This window comes from Triturus cristatus, chromosome 3_1, assembly GCF_964204655.1.
Source record: "Triturus cristatus chromosome 3_1, aTriCri1.1, whole genome shotgun sequence".
NCBI lineage: Eukaryota > Metazoa > Chordata > Amphibia > Caudata > Salamandridae > Triturus > Triturus cristatus.
This window is the reverse complement of record NC_140583.1, coordinates 1,005,396,865-1,005,415,434: the sequence shown is the minus strand read 5'-3', so window position 1 is coordinate 1,005,415,434 and position 18,570 is coordinate 1,005,396,865. Positions and strand designations below refer to the sequence as shown.

General features: G+C 47.6%; 1 protein-coding gene across 1 annotated transcript; it reads left to right on the top strand.

Annotated features, from left to right (window-relative positions):
- Positions 1–5,300: 5,300 nt before the first annotated feature.
- Positions 5,301–17,648, top strand: LOC146861413 (uncharacterized). The gene is made up of 4 exons (XM_085645714.1): positions 5,301–5,346; positions 6,700–6,782; positions 11,384–11,510; positions 16,264–17,648. The coding sequence occupies exons 2-4, from the start codon at positions 6,734–6,736 to the stop codon at positions 17,447–17,449; spliced, it is 1,362 nt and encodes a 453-aa protein (XP_085501840.1). The 5' UTR covers positions 5,301–5,346; positions 6,700–6,733; the 3' UTR covers positions 17,450–17,648.
- Positions 17,649–18,570: the final 922 nt, after the last annotated feature.

The window sequence follows — 18,570 nt, the reverse complement described above, 5'->3', positions numbered from 1 at the left end:
CGCGCCATACAAAAACTGCAAAAAAATAAAAAGAATGAACTGCAGAACAGAGAAACCCGTGCTGCAGCAACATGTTCAATTCAGGAGCGAGAAATAACAAGCTGTCGCCATTGTGAGGGAAGTGGGATAAGGGAGGGGATGGCAAATGGTGAGCTCATTTCGCGGCCGCTTTGATCTTCTCATCAAAGCGGCCGCGAAATGAGCTTTTGTAAACGGGGGATTTGAAAGTGCAAACTAGTGCTTTCAGGCTGCCAAATGGTGCACGCGCCCGGCGCACATGCACTGTATTTGGAGGCCTGAAAAGCACTAGTTTGCACTTCCAGATCCCCCTTTTACAAAAGCTCTCGCGAGAGCAGCGCTAAAGCGCTGGCTCAGGCGAGACCTAAACAAGCATTTACAATGCAATGGTCACGGCATTGTTAAAGTTAGAGCTATTGGCATTGCTCATAACCCCCACCACAAATCTTCAACACAACACTTAACCAGCACTCTGAACTGCCACCCAAGACAGCACAGATATTCCACATGGGATTGGATTATGCCGCGCCTATGTTTTTTTACCAATAGTATGCAACATAGCCGATGCTGTGCAGCATGGCAAAAGGGAAAAAATGCAGTGACAATCATGTACATGCATCACCTGTTAGCTGAGTAAAGTTGCCTCTTTAAAGATGAACATATTATCCTGCCTTTTATATTTACTCCAAGCACTTCCTGTATTACTTCCTGCAAAAAAACATTGCATCATTGCAGACAGTGGTCAATGCATTTACCCATTTACCTGGCTGGGCAGTAAATCTTGAGTCTCTAAATCAATCTTGCGAGCAGAGTTTTGGCTGGTGTTAACCAGCAGTATTAACCCAATATCATCAAGGTCAACACCCACATAATGTCTTTGAATGGTCACTTCATGAGATCACATGGAAACCGCTCTTTTGGGAAAAGCTCAATAGGATATAATTTGGCTACCTAAATGGTCGAGGTCGTCGGTGGGCTATATGCGGGACCAGTGGAATTAAGTGATTTTGCAGCTGTGGCATTTTTTGCATATTTATGGATTTTTCGTATTTGCCGCATAATCCACCATCTCCTGAATAATCTGCAGATTTTAACAAAAAAAATAGTTTCTAGCTCAAACTGATCAAATTTACTAAACATGTAGCGACACGTGCTGCATCACAGTGGAAGGCCCTTTCCAAAGGTTGACTGGTCCTGTTTCTGTTGCTTATTACTGTATTGGGTGTTAGACTGGTACTAATGATATTAAACTTTTGCCCAGATAGGCTGAACCCGAGTCAAAATTACAAAATAATGAAGCAATATTATCACAAAATGTGCGTGCATTATGCTTTATAATTTGCTTTTTCTTACCACATAATTTAGTCAACCCAGCCGCATAGTTTGGTCCTCCCCTGCTGTATAATTCCAGTGGCACTGCTTATAGTGAAAACATGACACATCAAGTACTTACAGCAATTTACAATGGTGAGGTGAAACAAGAACGTGGGAAACCTCTAAAGAAGATGTAATACATTAGGGGCCTCATTTACAGGGATTTGGCGTAGGGCAGTGCATAAAGCCACCTTGCTTCTCTGCCCTATGTCAAAGTGAAAGGGCAGAAATGCACCGTATTTATCCAATATGGTGCATTCCTGTCCTTTCCCCCTGCATTGGCGCCATTTTGGCAGCCTAGCGCCAATGCAGGGACTCTTGCACCATGGTGCAAGGGTGCCTGTGTTGTTGGCAGGATGGTTTTGTGCAGGAAGGGGCACCTTCCTCCACAAACACAATCCTGGGAGACTTTTTCCTTTTTCTATGTGTGTCGCAGAATATAGCACACATGGAAAGAGGCAAAACTGAGGAGAAATAAAGTTTCTCCTCATTTTAAGGTTTTCATGGTTTTGTAAATCTGGGGAAGCGTAAAAATCCATGGGTGTTGAGTGGGAACAATAACTGCAATGCCCTTGGAACGCCTACCTAACGCAGAGTATGGCAACGCAACCGTTTGCACTGCCTTGTTTTATCCCATATCTATGAGGCCCTTCAAAACCACACAAAGTGGCCTTTGCGTGACCTCATAAATATGATTTTTTGGTTTGTGCAGACAAAGCGTCATAAAAAGTGATGCCACGGCAGTGCAAGGGGCTCATATATGTGCATCTAGAGGTACCTGAGGGGGCCTGCCCTAGAGAAGTGGCGCAGAAGATGGGCCTGGTATGACTGTTAGTTAAGGTGTGATGTGAGGTGCCTGGGGTGACAGGAAGGCACATCAGGAGAGGTGGCTGGGGAGGCTGGCGCTGGAGTGGTTCAGCAGGAGCTTTGCTAAGATAGCGCCCTGGGCCTGGGCGGAGAGACATTTGGCGCCCTTGCTGATGGAAGTGAATTAAATGAGGCAGCAGGGGGTCCCTTTTGTGGTCACTGGTCAGTACCTGGATGAGCAGGCACTGGCCCCTGAACACAAACATCCCTCGAGTCCCCCAGCTCACCTAAATCAAGGATGGCTTAGCTACCACACGCAGATGATGGTTTTGTTGATAGGTGCCAGCAGGGGCCAGAGGGTTAAGGGATGGCAAGGAAGGGGGGTCAGGGGTGTTAAAAACATCACCTGCTGTATGATAATGAAGGACTAAAACCACTTTAAACTGGCAAATCACACAGAAGCGAACAAGCAGGGACAAGGACAAGGCTGGAGCAAGACGAGAATGGCGCTGCTGCGGGCGTAACCTCAATGCACACAGCTCCAGGCACCCTCAGAAAACTGCAACGAGAGTTGTGTGAGGAGATGACCTGTGGAGAGGAAATAAACGCCTGGGGTCTGTACAGATGACTCTCGAGGGAGGTAAAACAATGGAGGTGCCTGGGAGGAGAGAGAAGTGACGCACGAGGTGCCCCGTATGACTGAGTTATGACGGAGCGCCTGGGGTGACTTGTAGTGGAGATGTACAGCATGAGGGGGGTTGGCGACAGGGAGGTAAAACAATAGCGCTGCCTGGGGAATGCGTACCGTGAAGAGGTGGCGCAGACCTGCGCGTGGTCACTCCTGCAGCGCAGTCACTGGTGCTTCGAGACGTCCGAATTTACACAAAAGGTCATTACATTTGCCGCTCGCCCCCCGCACATCTCTCTGGGAGAATCCATGGTCTCCGGCACTGAAGGCATCCGTACCACACGCACGCTTGTTTTAGGCACCGGTTTTAGATTCCCTTCTCCGATTCTCTGCCCAGTGACCTCTGCCAGGTCTGCTAGAAATAGCCCAGGGTGTCTGGGTCAGGCGTAGCATTAGGAGAGCGCACAGGCGTTGCATTCATTTACCCCACATGCCCCAGCCCTCCAGCCCTCTCCCCCCTCCCGCGACACTCTCTGTGTAAACTGACCTTTCCTCGGGCGCAGCTGTCCTAACAAAGGCCGAGCAGCTGAGGGTACACAGGGCGGAGGGCCTGAAGGTAGAGGCGGTAGGGGCTGGCCCTGCTGCCGGGCGCCTACGGCAGCTGAGGTCCAGGTGTCAATGACTCTCAGACAGCTTCAGATGAAAGAGGGAAGACGAAAACATGGCGCAGGCATTGCTGCCCCGGGACGCAAGTCTACAGATAGTCATCTGCCGGTGACGTCATCGGCGGTGCCCGCTTGACAAATGGCTGCTTTCTGCAGCACGCAGCGGAAGGATTTACACTAGAGGTATACTCTACAGTACAAATCCCTACACGTAGCGCCGGAAGAAAAGTCAAACATTAAAATGAGCGACAGACTCTAGCGCTGCGAAGACGCTGAGGAGCTAAGCACGCGCCTGTTGACGGGAATGACGAGGTAGCGGGCGCCCGGAGGGAGAGACATCAAGGGGCAGGTGAGGAGAGGCGCTGGCTCGGTCGAGTGGTTGGTTCTGTTGTAGTACGAATCGAGGGGTCCAAGGTTCGATCCTCGGTCAGGGTAGATGCGCGTCATTGTGTGTGCATTAAATAACAAGCACACCACCGCCTTTCTCCGAGGCGAAGCAGAAATGCCTCGGAGAAAGGCAGCGGCGGTTCCGGATTCGGGGGCGTGTTTTTCTTTTCTCTCCTCTTGCCATTGGCTGGAGGAGATAATTAGAAAAGTTGCAAAAAACACGCCCCCGAATCCGAAAAGGATGGGGCCTGTTCGGAGTGACGAACCTCTTCTCCAATGGCTGGCCAGCATTCAAGAGGCCAGCCAATGGAGAAGAGGGGAGAAGAGGGGCGGGTTCAAGCCCCTCTTCTCCAAGTCATTATACCTCGCGAGCGACACTGCACAAGCGCAGCCTTCACTAGCCGAGCCCTGAAAAGCACTGGTGCTGGGGCCTGGTTAGCAGGGCCCAGCACACTTTCAGATCAATTACCACAGCATCTAGCAGCAAAAGGCGGGGGTGACCACTACACTTTATATGGACACCCTCGCCTATCCCTCCAGATGTGTCTTAGTTGTAAGCACCCCCTCCCCGCCCCCTCCCTCTGCAAACAAGTCAAACTAGTAGATTAAGGGTTATTTTGGCTTGGGACACCAAAGGCTTTCCTGCTACTGTAGGGTTTTATAACTGGAGATCCATTGTTACCAAGCACAGGGCCTGGTGGAAGTTCTCACCAATGCATGACCAACCCCTCTTTCCCCCAACTCGCCACGTGGTCATTCGATGCACAAAAGACATTCATGCATTACTGTTCTATCATTTACCCCTCGCCCCTTATGTTGCATTAATCAACTAATTTATGTCTCGCCCCAACCCTCAGTCTCCACTCTGCCTTCTTGTGACCCACCCACCAAGATACATTGTCTGCTCATTGTAGCCTGCCCTCTCTGCCCTCTGACGTCACAGACTACAAAGTAATAAACTGTCTAATTTACGGAAAAAATTAGCCCTGTTATTGTATATGTAATTTGGACACTCGTGCTTTCCTTACAGCGCCTCTTCTGGTCGCTATGTGCAGCATTCTATCACTCCAAAGGCTAGGACGGAATTTAAAATTGACTGCAGATAAAATCGAATGCGGTGGCCCCTGTAAAAGGGAAGAGGGTCGAGCTCGCACTTTGAGATCGATCGGTGAAATGTGGGACGTGTGCTCCACATATTACCATCCGCTGTTGGTTTGCAGTCCAGTCAGGGCGATCAGTGCCCTGCGCGTCACCCACTGAGGGCACCGGCGAGGGCTGCAGCATCACCAGCAGACAAGGCATCGTCCACAGGTGACACGTCTGCCCGCGTCTAAAGTCCAGCGGCGCCTTCTGGTCTTCCTCTGGGCGCTGTACCCAGAGGTGAGGGCGTTTACTCTGGTATAAATACCAGCGAGGCACAAGCGGTTGGTCCCAGCAGAGGCCAGCCAGCAGGTGTAGACTCCAGAGGTGAGTTGTGGAAGAGGGGCTTGCGAGGGTCTGGTGAATGCCAGAGACCCAGATATTGTGGTGCGGGGCTATTCTTGTCCGAGGAGGTGCACATCTGCACTTCAGGTACAGGAGAGGTGAGGTTCGCTGCTTTAAGGGCTGGAGGCATATAACCGGAAGTGGCACTGCCCTGAGAGGGGCTTCTGACTTGGGGGTCGGTGGAGGATGGGGCAACGAAGCCACAGACACAATTCAGTGCTGGAGGTTTCTAGCTGAGAGGGCTGTGAAAGTCGACAGCTGAGCGGGTTATGATACACTGCAGGGAAGAGGGGCTGTGAGTTCAGAGGACCGTCGCCTCTAGGGATTGGGGCTGCTGAGTGGGGGGCTGTGGGGGGCTCAGCGCTCCATGCAGTGCCTAATTTATAAAAAAAAAAAAAATGCGTGCCAGGGCCCTTCTCGGAGGCCATTGCAGCTTGCACCACCCACTGCCAAATGACAGCACCAACACAGTTACTAACCATCACACTCCCACAAGAGTGACAATTCAGACTATTCCAGGCCACCCAGAGTTACAAGAAAGGCATGGGTGGCAGGTATTATTCATGCTTAATGTTTCTTGAGGTATTAAACTCTCTGTTGCTGGGCTTATCTCAAAATAAGCAAACTGCACCGGCATGTGGTGGGCTGTCATAAGTACCAGTTTTGAGAATTAAGTGCTGGTGCCGAGCACCGGAAACCACCGGTTCAAATTAAGCACTGCCATAGACACTTCAGGGAGTCGGGGTGCTGGCTGTAACAGGTGAGCACCTCAGACACCGTAGTGAGGAGTGATGTTTAATGAGGCGTGAGGGTGCCTGGGCTCAGACATTGCAGTTATGGGAGAGGCTGTTGTTGGGGCATGTTACAGTGCATCTTCGTGATTTAAGGTGGGTTGGTCTGGCACAGGGGGGCGTAGGGTTCACCGAGCACCACAGACACTTCAGTGGTAAAGGCCGATGGTTAAAAGGTGACCCCTTGGCAGTGAACACGCTGAAGATGGGAGACACTGGAATGGAGTGAGCGGAATGGCTGGGGCCGCCTGAGATACAGCAGTGATAAGAGTTGATACCTGACGGGCCAGGATGATGGATGCGGGCATTAAAGACGTTGCCTTGTACAGTGGGGGCTTCAGACCTCAGGCAGCAACTTCCCAGACATGCTTGGGTTGGCATTTCACCAGACTGAGGTGTTTGATGGAGGGATTCGTGGCTCTGATGTTGGGAACTCGGCATAAAGGGAGCCCCTCACCCACCCAATCCGTGGCAACTGGCAGCCTTTTCGGTTCTAAGCCCCTCCTCTCCCCTTTTGTGCTAAACCCAATATTTTCTCTCACAGGTTCCACCCCCCGAAGCTCCTTTCGAAGCTCAAGATGTTTGTGAAATCCATCGGCGTCGTGTTGGCCTTCCTGGCCATTACAGGTAACAGCAGAATCCTTGGCTTATGACGTCAGCTTTATTTGCAGAGCACTTAACACTATTTAGCAACCACTTTGGCACCAGGGGATGGTGTTTTACCGAGGGTCACTCAATCGGACAAGAGCGGAAGCCGTACCGGGAGCACTTGGGGGCATATTTACAAGCCCCTATCGCCACCACGCATCACTTTTCAGGACGTTGTGGTGGTGATAGAGCCTCCGCCTTGTTTACAAGGCAGCGTTAAGATCATATCATCAAACGGCAGCGATATTTATCGCTGTACGCAATTAGCTTGTAAAATTTTAACGTAGACTATTGCCAAAATCTATCGCCCGGTTAGCGCACTATTACCAATGCGCATCGCCGAGGCGATAGAAATCCAGGCAAAAGCGGCGGAAAGGGTGAAAATCGCCGGAATTCCAGCGATAGAAAACCACGTTAGGGAAAACCTTGTAGATAGAGAGACGTGGACTCAGCATAACAATCCACCTCCCATTATAGATATGGCTTAGTAAGAAAAATAGCAGGCGTTACAAACCGGCAAAATACCCGGTTAGCGCTGATTTTAATATCGCGATGCGTGTTAGCGATACACTTGTAAATAGAGAGAAGCTGGGTTAACGATAATATCCCATGTTGTTTCACGGGACACACCTCCCTTGCATCTCATTAGTGATGCAAGGTGATGCGATGTTGAAGCCAGCGCTAATCCCATTTCACATGCGTTAATGTGCTCTTGTAAATAAAGCGATATTTTTATCGTCGCATTTCGTCCGAAAACGGACGCAAACGCGGCAATAAAAATATTGCTAGCCCTTGATAATATGCCCCCCAGCGTGGCTTAACGCTGCCTTGTAATAAGGCCCCCTTTCGCACTATGCTTATCGTGAAAGGGGAGGGCAATGAGTGTTGCTGTGGGCGTTCCACTGCAACACCCACTGATTTTGCAAGGGTGGCGTAAATATGGGGCAGCACCAAAATAAAGACCAGGGAAAGCCTGCTCTTAACCTGGCAAAACGAGAAGAAATTTTTATTTTCTCCTTGTTTTTACTGTTTCTATGTGTGCTGCGCAGCACACATGGAAACAGCCAAACACCGATGTCCCTTCCTGCACATAAACAATCATTTTTTAGGTCTCGCCTGATCCAGCGCTTGCGCTGAACTGGCCGAGACATTTTGTATACAGGCTTTTCAACGTGCTGACGTGGCCTAAAGCTTCAGTGCACGTGAACGTGCACGCGCGCAGCGCCATGTGTCTTTCCTCAGCACGCGATCGTAATCGCGATCACTTTCACTTTTGCGGCCGCATCACTTTGCCAAAGCTTGTGTATGTTATTTAAAATGCAATAGGCCTCGTTTTCTATTTACTTCAAAGTCACTTAATTCTTAATGCTGTTTGTTAATGTGCGCAATCGGAAGGCAGGCATCGTTTTAATTGGGAACTGAACGAGCACCTGCATAAAACTAAAACTGGCCCATAAATGTCACAGCTCCCCCTTGACCACAATACTTGCAGGATGGGACGTAACAACCAACTTTTAAAACGTATTTAAAGGAATATTACATGTGTACAGTTTTCTGGAATATGCATTAAGCATTTTATAAACGTCAGGAAGCAGACGCGTTTTCTGCAGGACAATGCTGGGAAAATGCTGCATGGATTTCAGAGTGGAATTACACGTCTCCCAAAATGCAGGTCAAGGAAACAGCCAAGTTTAATATAGTGCTGCATAGCCTCAATGGACAGCTGCGGTCTAGAATTGCAATTCTACGAGGCGGTGAAATGCTCCGGTGAAGTGAGGTACTGGAGGAAATGGTCCTAAACGAGGTTTTTGGATGAGAATCTCGCATTTATTCGTCCTCCATTAGCGCGAGCAACTCTGTGTTCAGGCTTAACCTCCTCCTCGTATGCCTGCTGAATAATAATCCCTATGAGAACACCAAAGATGTGCCCTCAGTTTAAGCACCTTCGGCACCAAAGTACGCTATGCATAACGTGCCCCTCAATGATTTCTGGAAGTGAAAGTCTTTAAATTGCACATCTGTGCTGAACCCTAGCAGGTCACAATATCGTAGCAGCCCTGACTTCACCTCCCAGGTAACGCAGACGAATAGCCCTATACCTGCTCCACTTCATGCCGTTCGCCGATAGTTTCACGTTTATCAAAGCAAAGCAACATGCACACATGTGCAAGTACTGAAACCCTTTGAGTCCCGTAACACTCTGATCTATAGATACAGCAGAGGTAGCACAGGTTCAATCCAAGACAAAATAACATATGCCAGCAAGAACAGACCAAAGACAGTTGTTTCAAATAGACTTATGAGACAAGCAATCAGTAAAATGCATTAACCCTTACCTGTTTTAAGGCTGGGAATTCTAATACATCCATCACCTCCCTGTTAGCATAATAAAGCGTCACACCAAGCTCAGACCAAGTCCTTTAAGCGTCACTTTTATACACGGGCGTGAGAAGGCTATCACTGCATCGGTTCCAACGGGCTTGGTATTCCTATCGTGCTTCCCATGCGCTGCAAACGCTGCCGCGGCTGCAGCTAGTGATGCTTTCTCTTGATCAGCAGAACACATTCAGCGGCCGAACGAGAACCTGTCATTGGCTTGCGCACGCGCATCGAGTGTGCCCATACTGCATCTGCGCACAGATCAGGCAGACCAAATTCACACGCCATGTTGGTGCGGTCAGGCGAAGGTGGTACTAAACTGAAGTAGAACAAGGATAACATCTCGTAGACTGAGCTCGATTCTTTTGCGCATTTAATTATAAAATTAGAAGTAACATTAAAATGCGACCTTGCAATTAGCGTGTAAAGCACCTCTCCATATCTTTCCATGCCTGGTTAATGCCAAGACAATGTCCTTTTCTAGTTTGGATTATGTGAAGCACTTCTGCCTAGAAGCTATTAACTAATTTGTTTTCTGTGGATAAAAATTACTTTCCCCCCACAGTGTCCAGTTTATCACTCACAGGTTTTAGTCTGTAGGTACACCAGAAACAGTGGCATACATTCAGTAGCAATAACTTGTTTGCAATTAATCTGCAAGTGAAAAGTCAGTACTCTATGGATGTTGTAACTGGACAAATTATGACAAAAGGGTAAATGTTATCCATAATTTGCTTAAGTTGTTTATTATAGTGAATACAATTTGCCTTCCCACGCCTTCAGATTGCACTAATGTAAAGTATATGTGGAATGATGCTAATGCAAAGCCCATCTGTATGCATTTGCCTGCCTGCTGAATTTAGAGATTGTTTCTTTTAGCGTTACACTCCCTTGGGTCAGTTGGTATCACTCGATTTGCTCACTCGGTGACAGTCGAAGATGACTTTTACGCTCAAAATAAACAAGCATTTGCAATGCAATAGGTCTCGCATTTACGTGTGTTTGAGGTATTGGCATTGTCAATGACAATGGCTTTTAGTTTTGTTTTCATATTTATGTTTTAATAACGAAAACAAAAATAAAAGGCATTGTTATTTGCAATGTCAATAGCTCAAACTCGTATAAATGCGAGACCTATTGCATTGCAAATGCTTGTTTAAAAATGACGTTTTGCAACTTGAGCAGCTCACATAGAAGCTCCAAAAACAGCATTTAAAGATTGTTTATGTGAAAAAGGGACACCTTCCTGCACATAAACAATCTTCCCCTGCAATGCACTATGGTCATGGGTGTCTGTGTTGGCGCTAGGCAGCTAAATTCAGTGCCAGCGCAGGGGAAAATGCAGGGCTACACCACATTCTAGTGAATATCGTGCAGCCCTGCATTTTCTGAAGTGACGGAGCGTGTTGTTAGCCTTCTTTGCTTAACGACATGCTTCGCCACTTAACTTGTAAATATGCCCCCTGTTTTCTGGTTGAATGCTCAACATCCCTGAACCTCTAGTCCATCTCGCCCTCTCTCTAAAGGGAGGAGGATAGCGAAGGCCTAGATTTCCGTCCTTGGGTGGGCTCTGCGGATGCAGAAAACACCACCTGTTGTAATCTAAAGTCTGAGCCGAGTGGTTCCTGGGCACCTTCACATACCGCACCCCAGGGGTAGCATTTAGTTTGCTCTACATCCTGGCAAGGGCAGGTAATATACCTTCGCATGGATATTCCAAAGGTTCAAAGTTATCGTGTCTTCCATCCTGCTTCCAAAGCTCCCTGTAAATGCAAGCAACGTCAATGGGTATCTCACATCCATAACCCCATTGGTCCATTTCAGCACATCCTTCACACATGTAAACTATTCAGCACTGATCCTTGATATGTAATTATAGAGGTTGGCCTGAAATTCAGCAGAAAGTGCAAAATTTGCTGTGGTGAAGGGATTTTCGAAGCCATGGGTAAAATGATATTTTGACTTGTGGGTGCACCCATGCCCTTGCAATAAGGCTTTTTTTGAGCCCATCGAATGCAACCTTGTGCTGTATTGTGCCGTTCATTATGGATCCACAAGACAGACTTTGTAGCAACCTTATTGTGGAACTGTCCCTTGGTGAAGTGTACTCCAAAAAGACCGGTAGGCTGGTGGTCCTCATAAAACAGATAATGTATGGATTCTTTCTCAAGTGCCTTTGTTCCTCTTTATTGTTCCCACAGGGTCCTGCACAGATGTGGGCACTGATGAGGTGGAAGATGGCTTCTGGGATAACTTAAAGGAACTACACAGCAGCGCGCAGCGGGCAGCGCAACAGATCCAGGAGTCGCAAATCAGCAAACAGTTCAAGTAAGCATTGTCTGACAGTACAACCAAAAAAATCCACCAAATCAATGACCAGTCACTATCCCTCGTGCAAGTCCCGTTGCTTACAATGATTACTCCAAGCCAAATTGTTGGTAATCCTTACACTGCTCCCTATTGTTGTAGATACTTACACTACAGATATTTTTCTACAGTTTCTTAGGATAAGCCGCATTGTGACATGGTTACGGATTCTTAAAGCCCCATGGTTAAACATCTTTAAATAAACCCTAACCATTGAAATCTCAACACTGGCTTTATTTTTACAGATTCATTAGCCTCATCCCCCTGTTCAACTTCTTATGACCAAGGCCAGTTGTCAGATATGGAACCAACAAGCTCCTTTCTTGTATGTCCCTCAACCGCGTCCTGTTCCAGACCTCTTTCAACCTAGTCAAACTGTTAGGAATCCAGACACAAAACGGTCGTATGCACCCATACCACCTGGCCCATTTCTAGATGTCCCCCAGTCAAGCACAGTTATTGGAAATCGTTCCTAAGAGCCGGGAAGCTCGAATTCCTATTACCTGCAGTCCTTCCACCAAGCGAGGTTCATAAGACCCCATTGTTGAATGTCACTCGGTCCTACCCTATCACCCTTCACTATGGTCCATTGTTAGACAACCTTCTAGCAACTGCTCTTCTTTGGGACCGTCCACGAAGACCCCCTGCTGAAAATAAATACATGTTTTAGTTGTGGAAATGCCGCATTCAAACCCTATTCACATTTTTTAATGTGACTTACAGTCTTTCTTTAACGTCATCGTTAGATCTCTTTTCTAAGCTCATTTGTTCAGAAATGCCTTTGCAAAGCTCGTTTGATGGACACACATAGGCTAATCCTTGTTATTAAAACTCCATGCTTGAATGTTATCCCCCTGTCTTTCTTTTTAGGGATTAGAACGTAGATTTTAGCGGCAGCTTTCATGAGCACTGGTTTCCTGCTTTAGGTTAGGCAGCGTCTTCAAAGTCTCATACCCCGACTCACATCCTCAAGAGCCTTAAGTGGGTTCTGATTTGTCCTTTGTCTGCCATTGATTTTTTTTCTTTTTTTAAGTATTTTAAGTTGCTCATTGCTTCAGTAATTATAAATGGGTTATCGTGTACAGAATAGACATAATAAAAGAACAAAGTACAGTACGAGCGGCATTACCACTAGGATACATTAAATAAGAATTGAGCCGACAGTTGTTAGCAACGCTTTATGATGGAATTTCAACAGTAACCCCAGTTCCACACCCAAGGTATCAGGCACCCCATTTTTTGAGGGCTCCCTCTATTTCCTGTATGTACACCAGCTGTCCCTGACTTTCTCCCATTTCTTTGGGCAGCCCTGACTCTGGTACACCACATGTTCAGCCCTTTGGCACCAGTCTACATCAGCTTCCCATCCTGTAATGAGTGGCAGCCGACTCACCCCCCGGGCCCAGGCTAAAGTTCTCTAGGAAATCCTAGAGGTCAATGTAAGGCATATTTTTGGGAATTTATGCCACTCCTCTCCGCCACTTATACATAGGAGGTGGCACCTGGCTGTGAGCGGCACGTTGAGTCCAGTGGCTTTGGCCATAATTTGAACCACCTCCCTCCAGTAGCATTGTATTTCCAGACATTCTCAGAGCATGTGACAAAAGGACTCTGTCTCACCACAACCCCTGGGATGTAGGATGGTGTCGCACTTCCCGAGGCGATGCAGTAGTGTACTGGAATAGGATGATCAATGGAGTATTTGCTATTGGATGAGGCGGAACAGAGCTCGTATGGCCATCTGGGACTTTGGATAGCCTCCAACCAATCCTCCTCTTCTATAAGTCCAAGGTCTCCCTCCCACGCTTCCTGTGGCTTCTGCAGATAGTCAGGGAATTATTTCTCAGGTTCTTATAGGTTAAGGACACCGCCCTCTCTGTCATGGGGTCCGGTAGGAGACGATCTTTCCAAAGGTGCCAACTTTGGTAATTGCTCCATCTCCAGTATGTGGTGCCTAAGAGCGTGACCCAATTGTAAATATTTAAAATGTTCCGATTCATCCATTCCATACTCCTGCCATAGAGCCTCAAATGTGAGTAATGCTTGCCCTCTCCACACATCCCCCAGGTATTCAATGCCTATCAGTTCCTGGTTGGAGAACCCCTTCAGATCCAGAACCTCTTGCGGAAGCTCGCTGTCCCCCAAGTGAGCGCTGTCTGTCAGTTTGTCATCCCACCCCAGGAATCGAGTGGCTTCTCACCATGTCCTTACCGTCAGCTGTGTATGAAACGATAGAGCGCCCTCACATCCTTTTCAATATCGCAGTGAGGAGCAGCCCCGAGTACCAATGGCCTCCTTTTCCACAGGGTACGCACGCTCAGTACTGACCGAGAACACTCAGTCGTTTATTACTAACAATTGTGCCGACCAGTAATATTTGTGTATATCTTGGACTACCAAACCCTCTTCATATACCCCTCTCTGAAGCTTGCTGAGTGCGATTCTTGAACTGCCCCAATCCCACAGGAGTTGCCGTAGTGCATCATTGACTTTCCTATAGAAGTTAGAAGAGATTTACATTGACAGTCACCGAATCTAACTTTGGTTCAATGGTACCCTTGAGTATCGCTTAAGGCAGCCATGATGGCACTGAGAGAGGGTTCTGTCGTCTCTGTTTGTTCTGCCTGTATCTCCATCACCAGCGTGTTCTACCCATGACCGCAAGTGCAAGTCGCTCGGTTAGGGTTCGCCACAGCTCCTTACTGTTGAGCCTCATTTGGGCCCCTTTGAGTTCCCTGTTTGATCTCCTGTCATGCCACGTCTCAGTTGGATCATCAGTATGACGTACAAGTGGGCCATCACAGCCGAAAGGGCAGAGCCACCGCGCCTCACAATTACCCGCAGCCACTGCCTCCTCCAGTCAAATCAGGTCCAGCTTCTTGAGGCACCTTTAAATGCCCAAGCAGAGCTTAGCGCCCCATCACATAGCATCGTCTAAGCCCTGTAGGTGATTCCTCAGTCAGTGCATTTAAGTTGCATCAAGAATCTTTCTTCAGGTACTTGCAGGGCACCACCTGGCTCCGCTGGGCTCCCTGTGCTCCCATCTCACCAGTCCAAAAGTCTTGTAGGGAAGGCCCCCAAAGGAGAAGAGGCATGAAAGGGGAGGGCCGGGGAGAGGAGAGAACCAGACAGATCAATTGAGCTTATTAGGCACATGGCTGTAATCCCCCACTGTATCTCTCCATCTTTGCAGTGCACCCCTTGGTGCCACTCCGGTATGCTATTTGAGCCACCACCTCTCACCAGCACCGGCAAGGCTGTGCACTCCGTTATGAGAAATGGGGAGCCCTGTGATATCCTCAGATCAATGCCCCTCCCCTATTCACACCTGTCCCAGGGCTTCTCTGCAATCTGTTCTCTTTGCCATGTAATCCCCAATCTTCGATGCATTTCTAACCCCTCATTCACTCATTCGGGCCGCACCGTGGGCCACATCCACCGCCTGTCCAGGCCGTGGGCTATGCAGTCCCACAGTCTGCCTCTAAGAGATCGCACCAGTCCATCTGGGGAAAGACAGAGGGGCCAGAGAGGCGACCCCCCACCTATGCGCTCACCTCTGGTTATTGGGGATCTTACCGGGGAGCTATGTGGTCCTCCATTGGGGTTGATCGGCAAGTTACAGCCTACGACACGAGGCGGTTCTCCCCGTCCACAATCAGCGGGGAGAAAATAATTACTTGCACCAGACCACCACTCACTGTGGCATGCTCTGGTGTAGTTTTACTGCGGACAGGGTCAGAAAATGTGTTGGATGTTGAGGATGAAAGGTTGGGTCACAGGGAGCTCACTTAGTACATGGCCATCTTGGCTGGTGCCAAGCCATGCCCCTGCTATTGAAATCTTTAACCTCACCTCTGCTCTTTTGGCCACAGGTTCTGAGGTTTCTTATTGTATCTCTACAGTATTCATCTAACATGTCTCCCATCTTTAAATGCCTGTTCCAGCTTTCATAGCATCCTAGTTTTATTTTGAAGACTATGGGTTTCATATACCTTTTTGCTGCTATTTTCTGCTTACCTCAGCAGTGACAGGGGGCTTTTAGTTATATCACAATTCTTTAACCTCTAGTGCTGCTCACACCAGCTTTGAGACTTTGGTTTTGCCTCGCAGCCCGAGCCTAACGGTCCATTTTCTTGGGCAACGTGCATAAGATCACAGGGTTCCAGGGCCCAATTATCCCAAAGGTAAGAACATGGGCCTATTGTGAATGCACTCTTCTGGGCACTGCTTCCCAAAACACATAGCAGTACATGAATTCAAGGGACTGGTAACATTGGGCACAAGGGGGGATTCTGTATAAGGAGAATTCTTGAATGTTATGTTCTAAGAGGTATTAGTGCTTCTCTATACAACATCCTCACCTACACAGACAGAGAGCTTTTACTTTTTACAATACTGTTACCCAAGCCATGCCCTTATTAGCTTCTCTCCATTCCATGCCCAAATTGAGTAACCCACCAGGCTGTTGTACTCACTAAGTAAGGTATTTAAGCAAAATGCGTGTATAGTGCATGCTTAGAGAATTGACCTCCTTGAGACACTTTTAAGACTATTATGGACTTTGTGGTTGATGCAAGAAATTTTAGGACACCGATATTGGAGAAAGAGGAGAGAGGAAAGGGGAGAAAAAAGGGTTAGCTGTCATATACATAACATATAGGATATTTCATCTAAAATAGTAATATTGATCAATTTTTGATTTTTTTTTCCTTAGCACCCTCCTACAAGAAAATCTCCAAGATGTTCCTCTTTATGCTGCACACCTACAAAGCCAGCTCGTTCCATTCACCGCCCAGCTCCATGCACGGCTCTCCCAAGACTCAGAGAAACTAAAGGAGCAGATACACCTGGAGCTGGAGGAGTTACGCTTGAAGGTGTCACCATATGCAGATGATATCCACAAGCAGCTTAACAAGAACATTGAGGAGCTACAGCTGAAGCTGACTCCATACGCTGAGGAGTTTGCCAGTCGAGTACAGGAAAATGCAGAGGAGATTCGTCAGGCGCTCACCCCATATGCCGAGAAACTTGGCACTCGTGTCCAGAAAAATGCAGAGGAGCTTCGTCTCCAGCTCACCCCATATACTGAGGAGCTTCAAGCCAGACTCAAGGAAAATATGGATAACTTCCAGGCAGCATTCGTTCCGTATGCTGAGGGGCTAGAGGCCAGGCTTCAGGAAAATGTGGACCACCTTCAAGCAGTGATCAAGCCATATTCTGAGGATCTTGAGGCCAAACTCCAGGAAAAGATGGACAGCCTCCAGACTGAACTCTCACCATATGCCAAACAGCTTCAAGCCAAACTGCAAGAAAATGTGGGCAACCTGCATTTGGCCCTTAGCCCGTACGCTGAGGAACTTCAGGGAAAGATCAGTGAAAAAGCGCAGCAGATGAAGAAGAACCTGGGCCCTTACAGTGATGAGGTCCTGGCGAAGATTGAGCAGAACATTGAGGAGCTGCAGAAGCATTTGACACCGTACGCACAGAATGTCCAAGAAAACCTCAACCAAAAGATTGAGATCATGGCCTTCCAGATGCAGACAAACATAGACGATATGAGAACCAAGTTCTCTGTCAATGTGGAAGATGTGAGACAGCAAATACTCTCCTCCACCAACCAAATCAAGGAGAAACTTCACTTGGACGACATTGGGCAGAGTTTATCACCCTACTTGGAAGACTTTAACAAGAAGGTGAACCAGAGGATCGAGGAGTTCAGCCAGTCAGCCTCCCCATATGGAGAGGATCTAAAACAAATGATCATCCAGAGAGCTGAAGACATGAAGAGGAATCTGGATCCATACACTCGTCAAATCCAGGATCAGTTGGACATGCTTGAAGGGGGCATGAGAGATAAGATCACCTCCTTCCTAAACAGGAATGACCAGGCTGAGAACTGATGGGCTCATCGACCAGCACCAATATTCTGAAGAACCCGCTGTTATTTAACAGAAAACACATCCAGACTCATCAGCAGACTTAATAATAAGACAGTGCAGAAACTCCAAACTCCATTTCTGGGAATATTTGTAAAGTAAAATAATGAAACATCCTCTTGAAAGCTGCACATGACCAATAAAATAGATCTTGCATACCGCATTTCAAGCCTGGTTAATGTGTCTACCGTTGCATTGTTTCTTTTGTTGAATAGCTGGAACGTGTCCCCCTGACATTATCCGATATACATTGGTTAAGTTGGGGGCTATGGTTTGTAGTTGTGATGAGGGTTTGGGATAGGGTCTGTGGGACTGGGTTAGAATAAGTTAATCTTTGGGTTGGGGTAGAAGGTTGGGAATCAGAGTTAAGGTGTGTGTTAGATGGTTAGGGTTCTAATTAGGGGTTAGGGCAGAGGGTTGCAATTGAGTTTAGGGTTTTCAGACTACTGGAGCTGGTAATGAAAAGGCATTGGCAATAGTATTGTGTTGATTGTGGTGGTAAAGAACATATTGGTATGTAGTTTCATAAAGATGTGTAGGCCACAATGTAATTGTGGATGGTGCAGCGGTTAAAGCTGATTTGACATATTTAATGATGCACAAGTGTAGTGGAACCAGTCCACTGTTAAATTGCTGCTTTAAGGCACCCATGGGCGAGGGAAGGTCCACAAAAAAGTACCTTTTACATTTCTTATAACTTGACTGAACTCACAGCAAGAGGACTCACTCACTAGCAATGGTGTGAACAGGGGATGCACATGTGTATTCGTGCACTCTTTCAACAGGCAGAAGAACACTTGTTGAGCAATGTCAAGGAAATTTATAGTAAACCAGTGCTCCAGACATTCTGTCAGGATGGGGGCAAGAAATCACGTGCCAGATTCCCCTTTGAGCTTCTCGTGTGGCTGGAGATGAGTCAGTGACATGTTAGGTTTCAGCTTGGCATAGGCCTGCCCCTTCCACATACACGCGACCCTCGAAGAGTCATCAACCTGTTGGAATATATATTGTTTTCCATATATAACGTGTGGCGGATATATGGTACATCTCTAAAACAGCTTTACACGTTTTTTAAGAACCCGGCA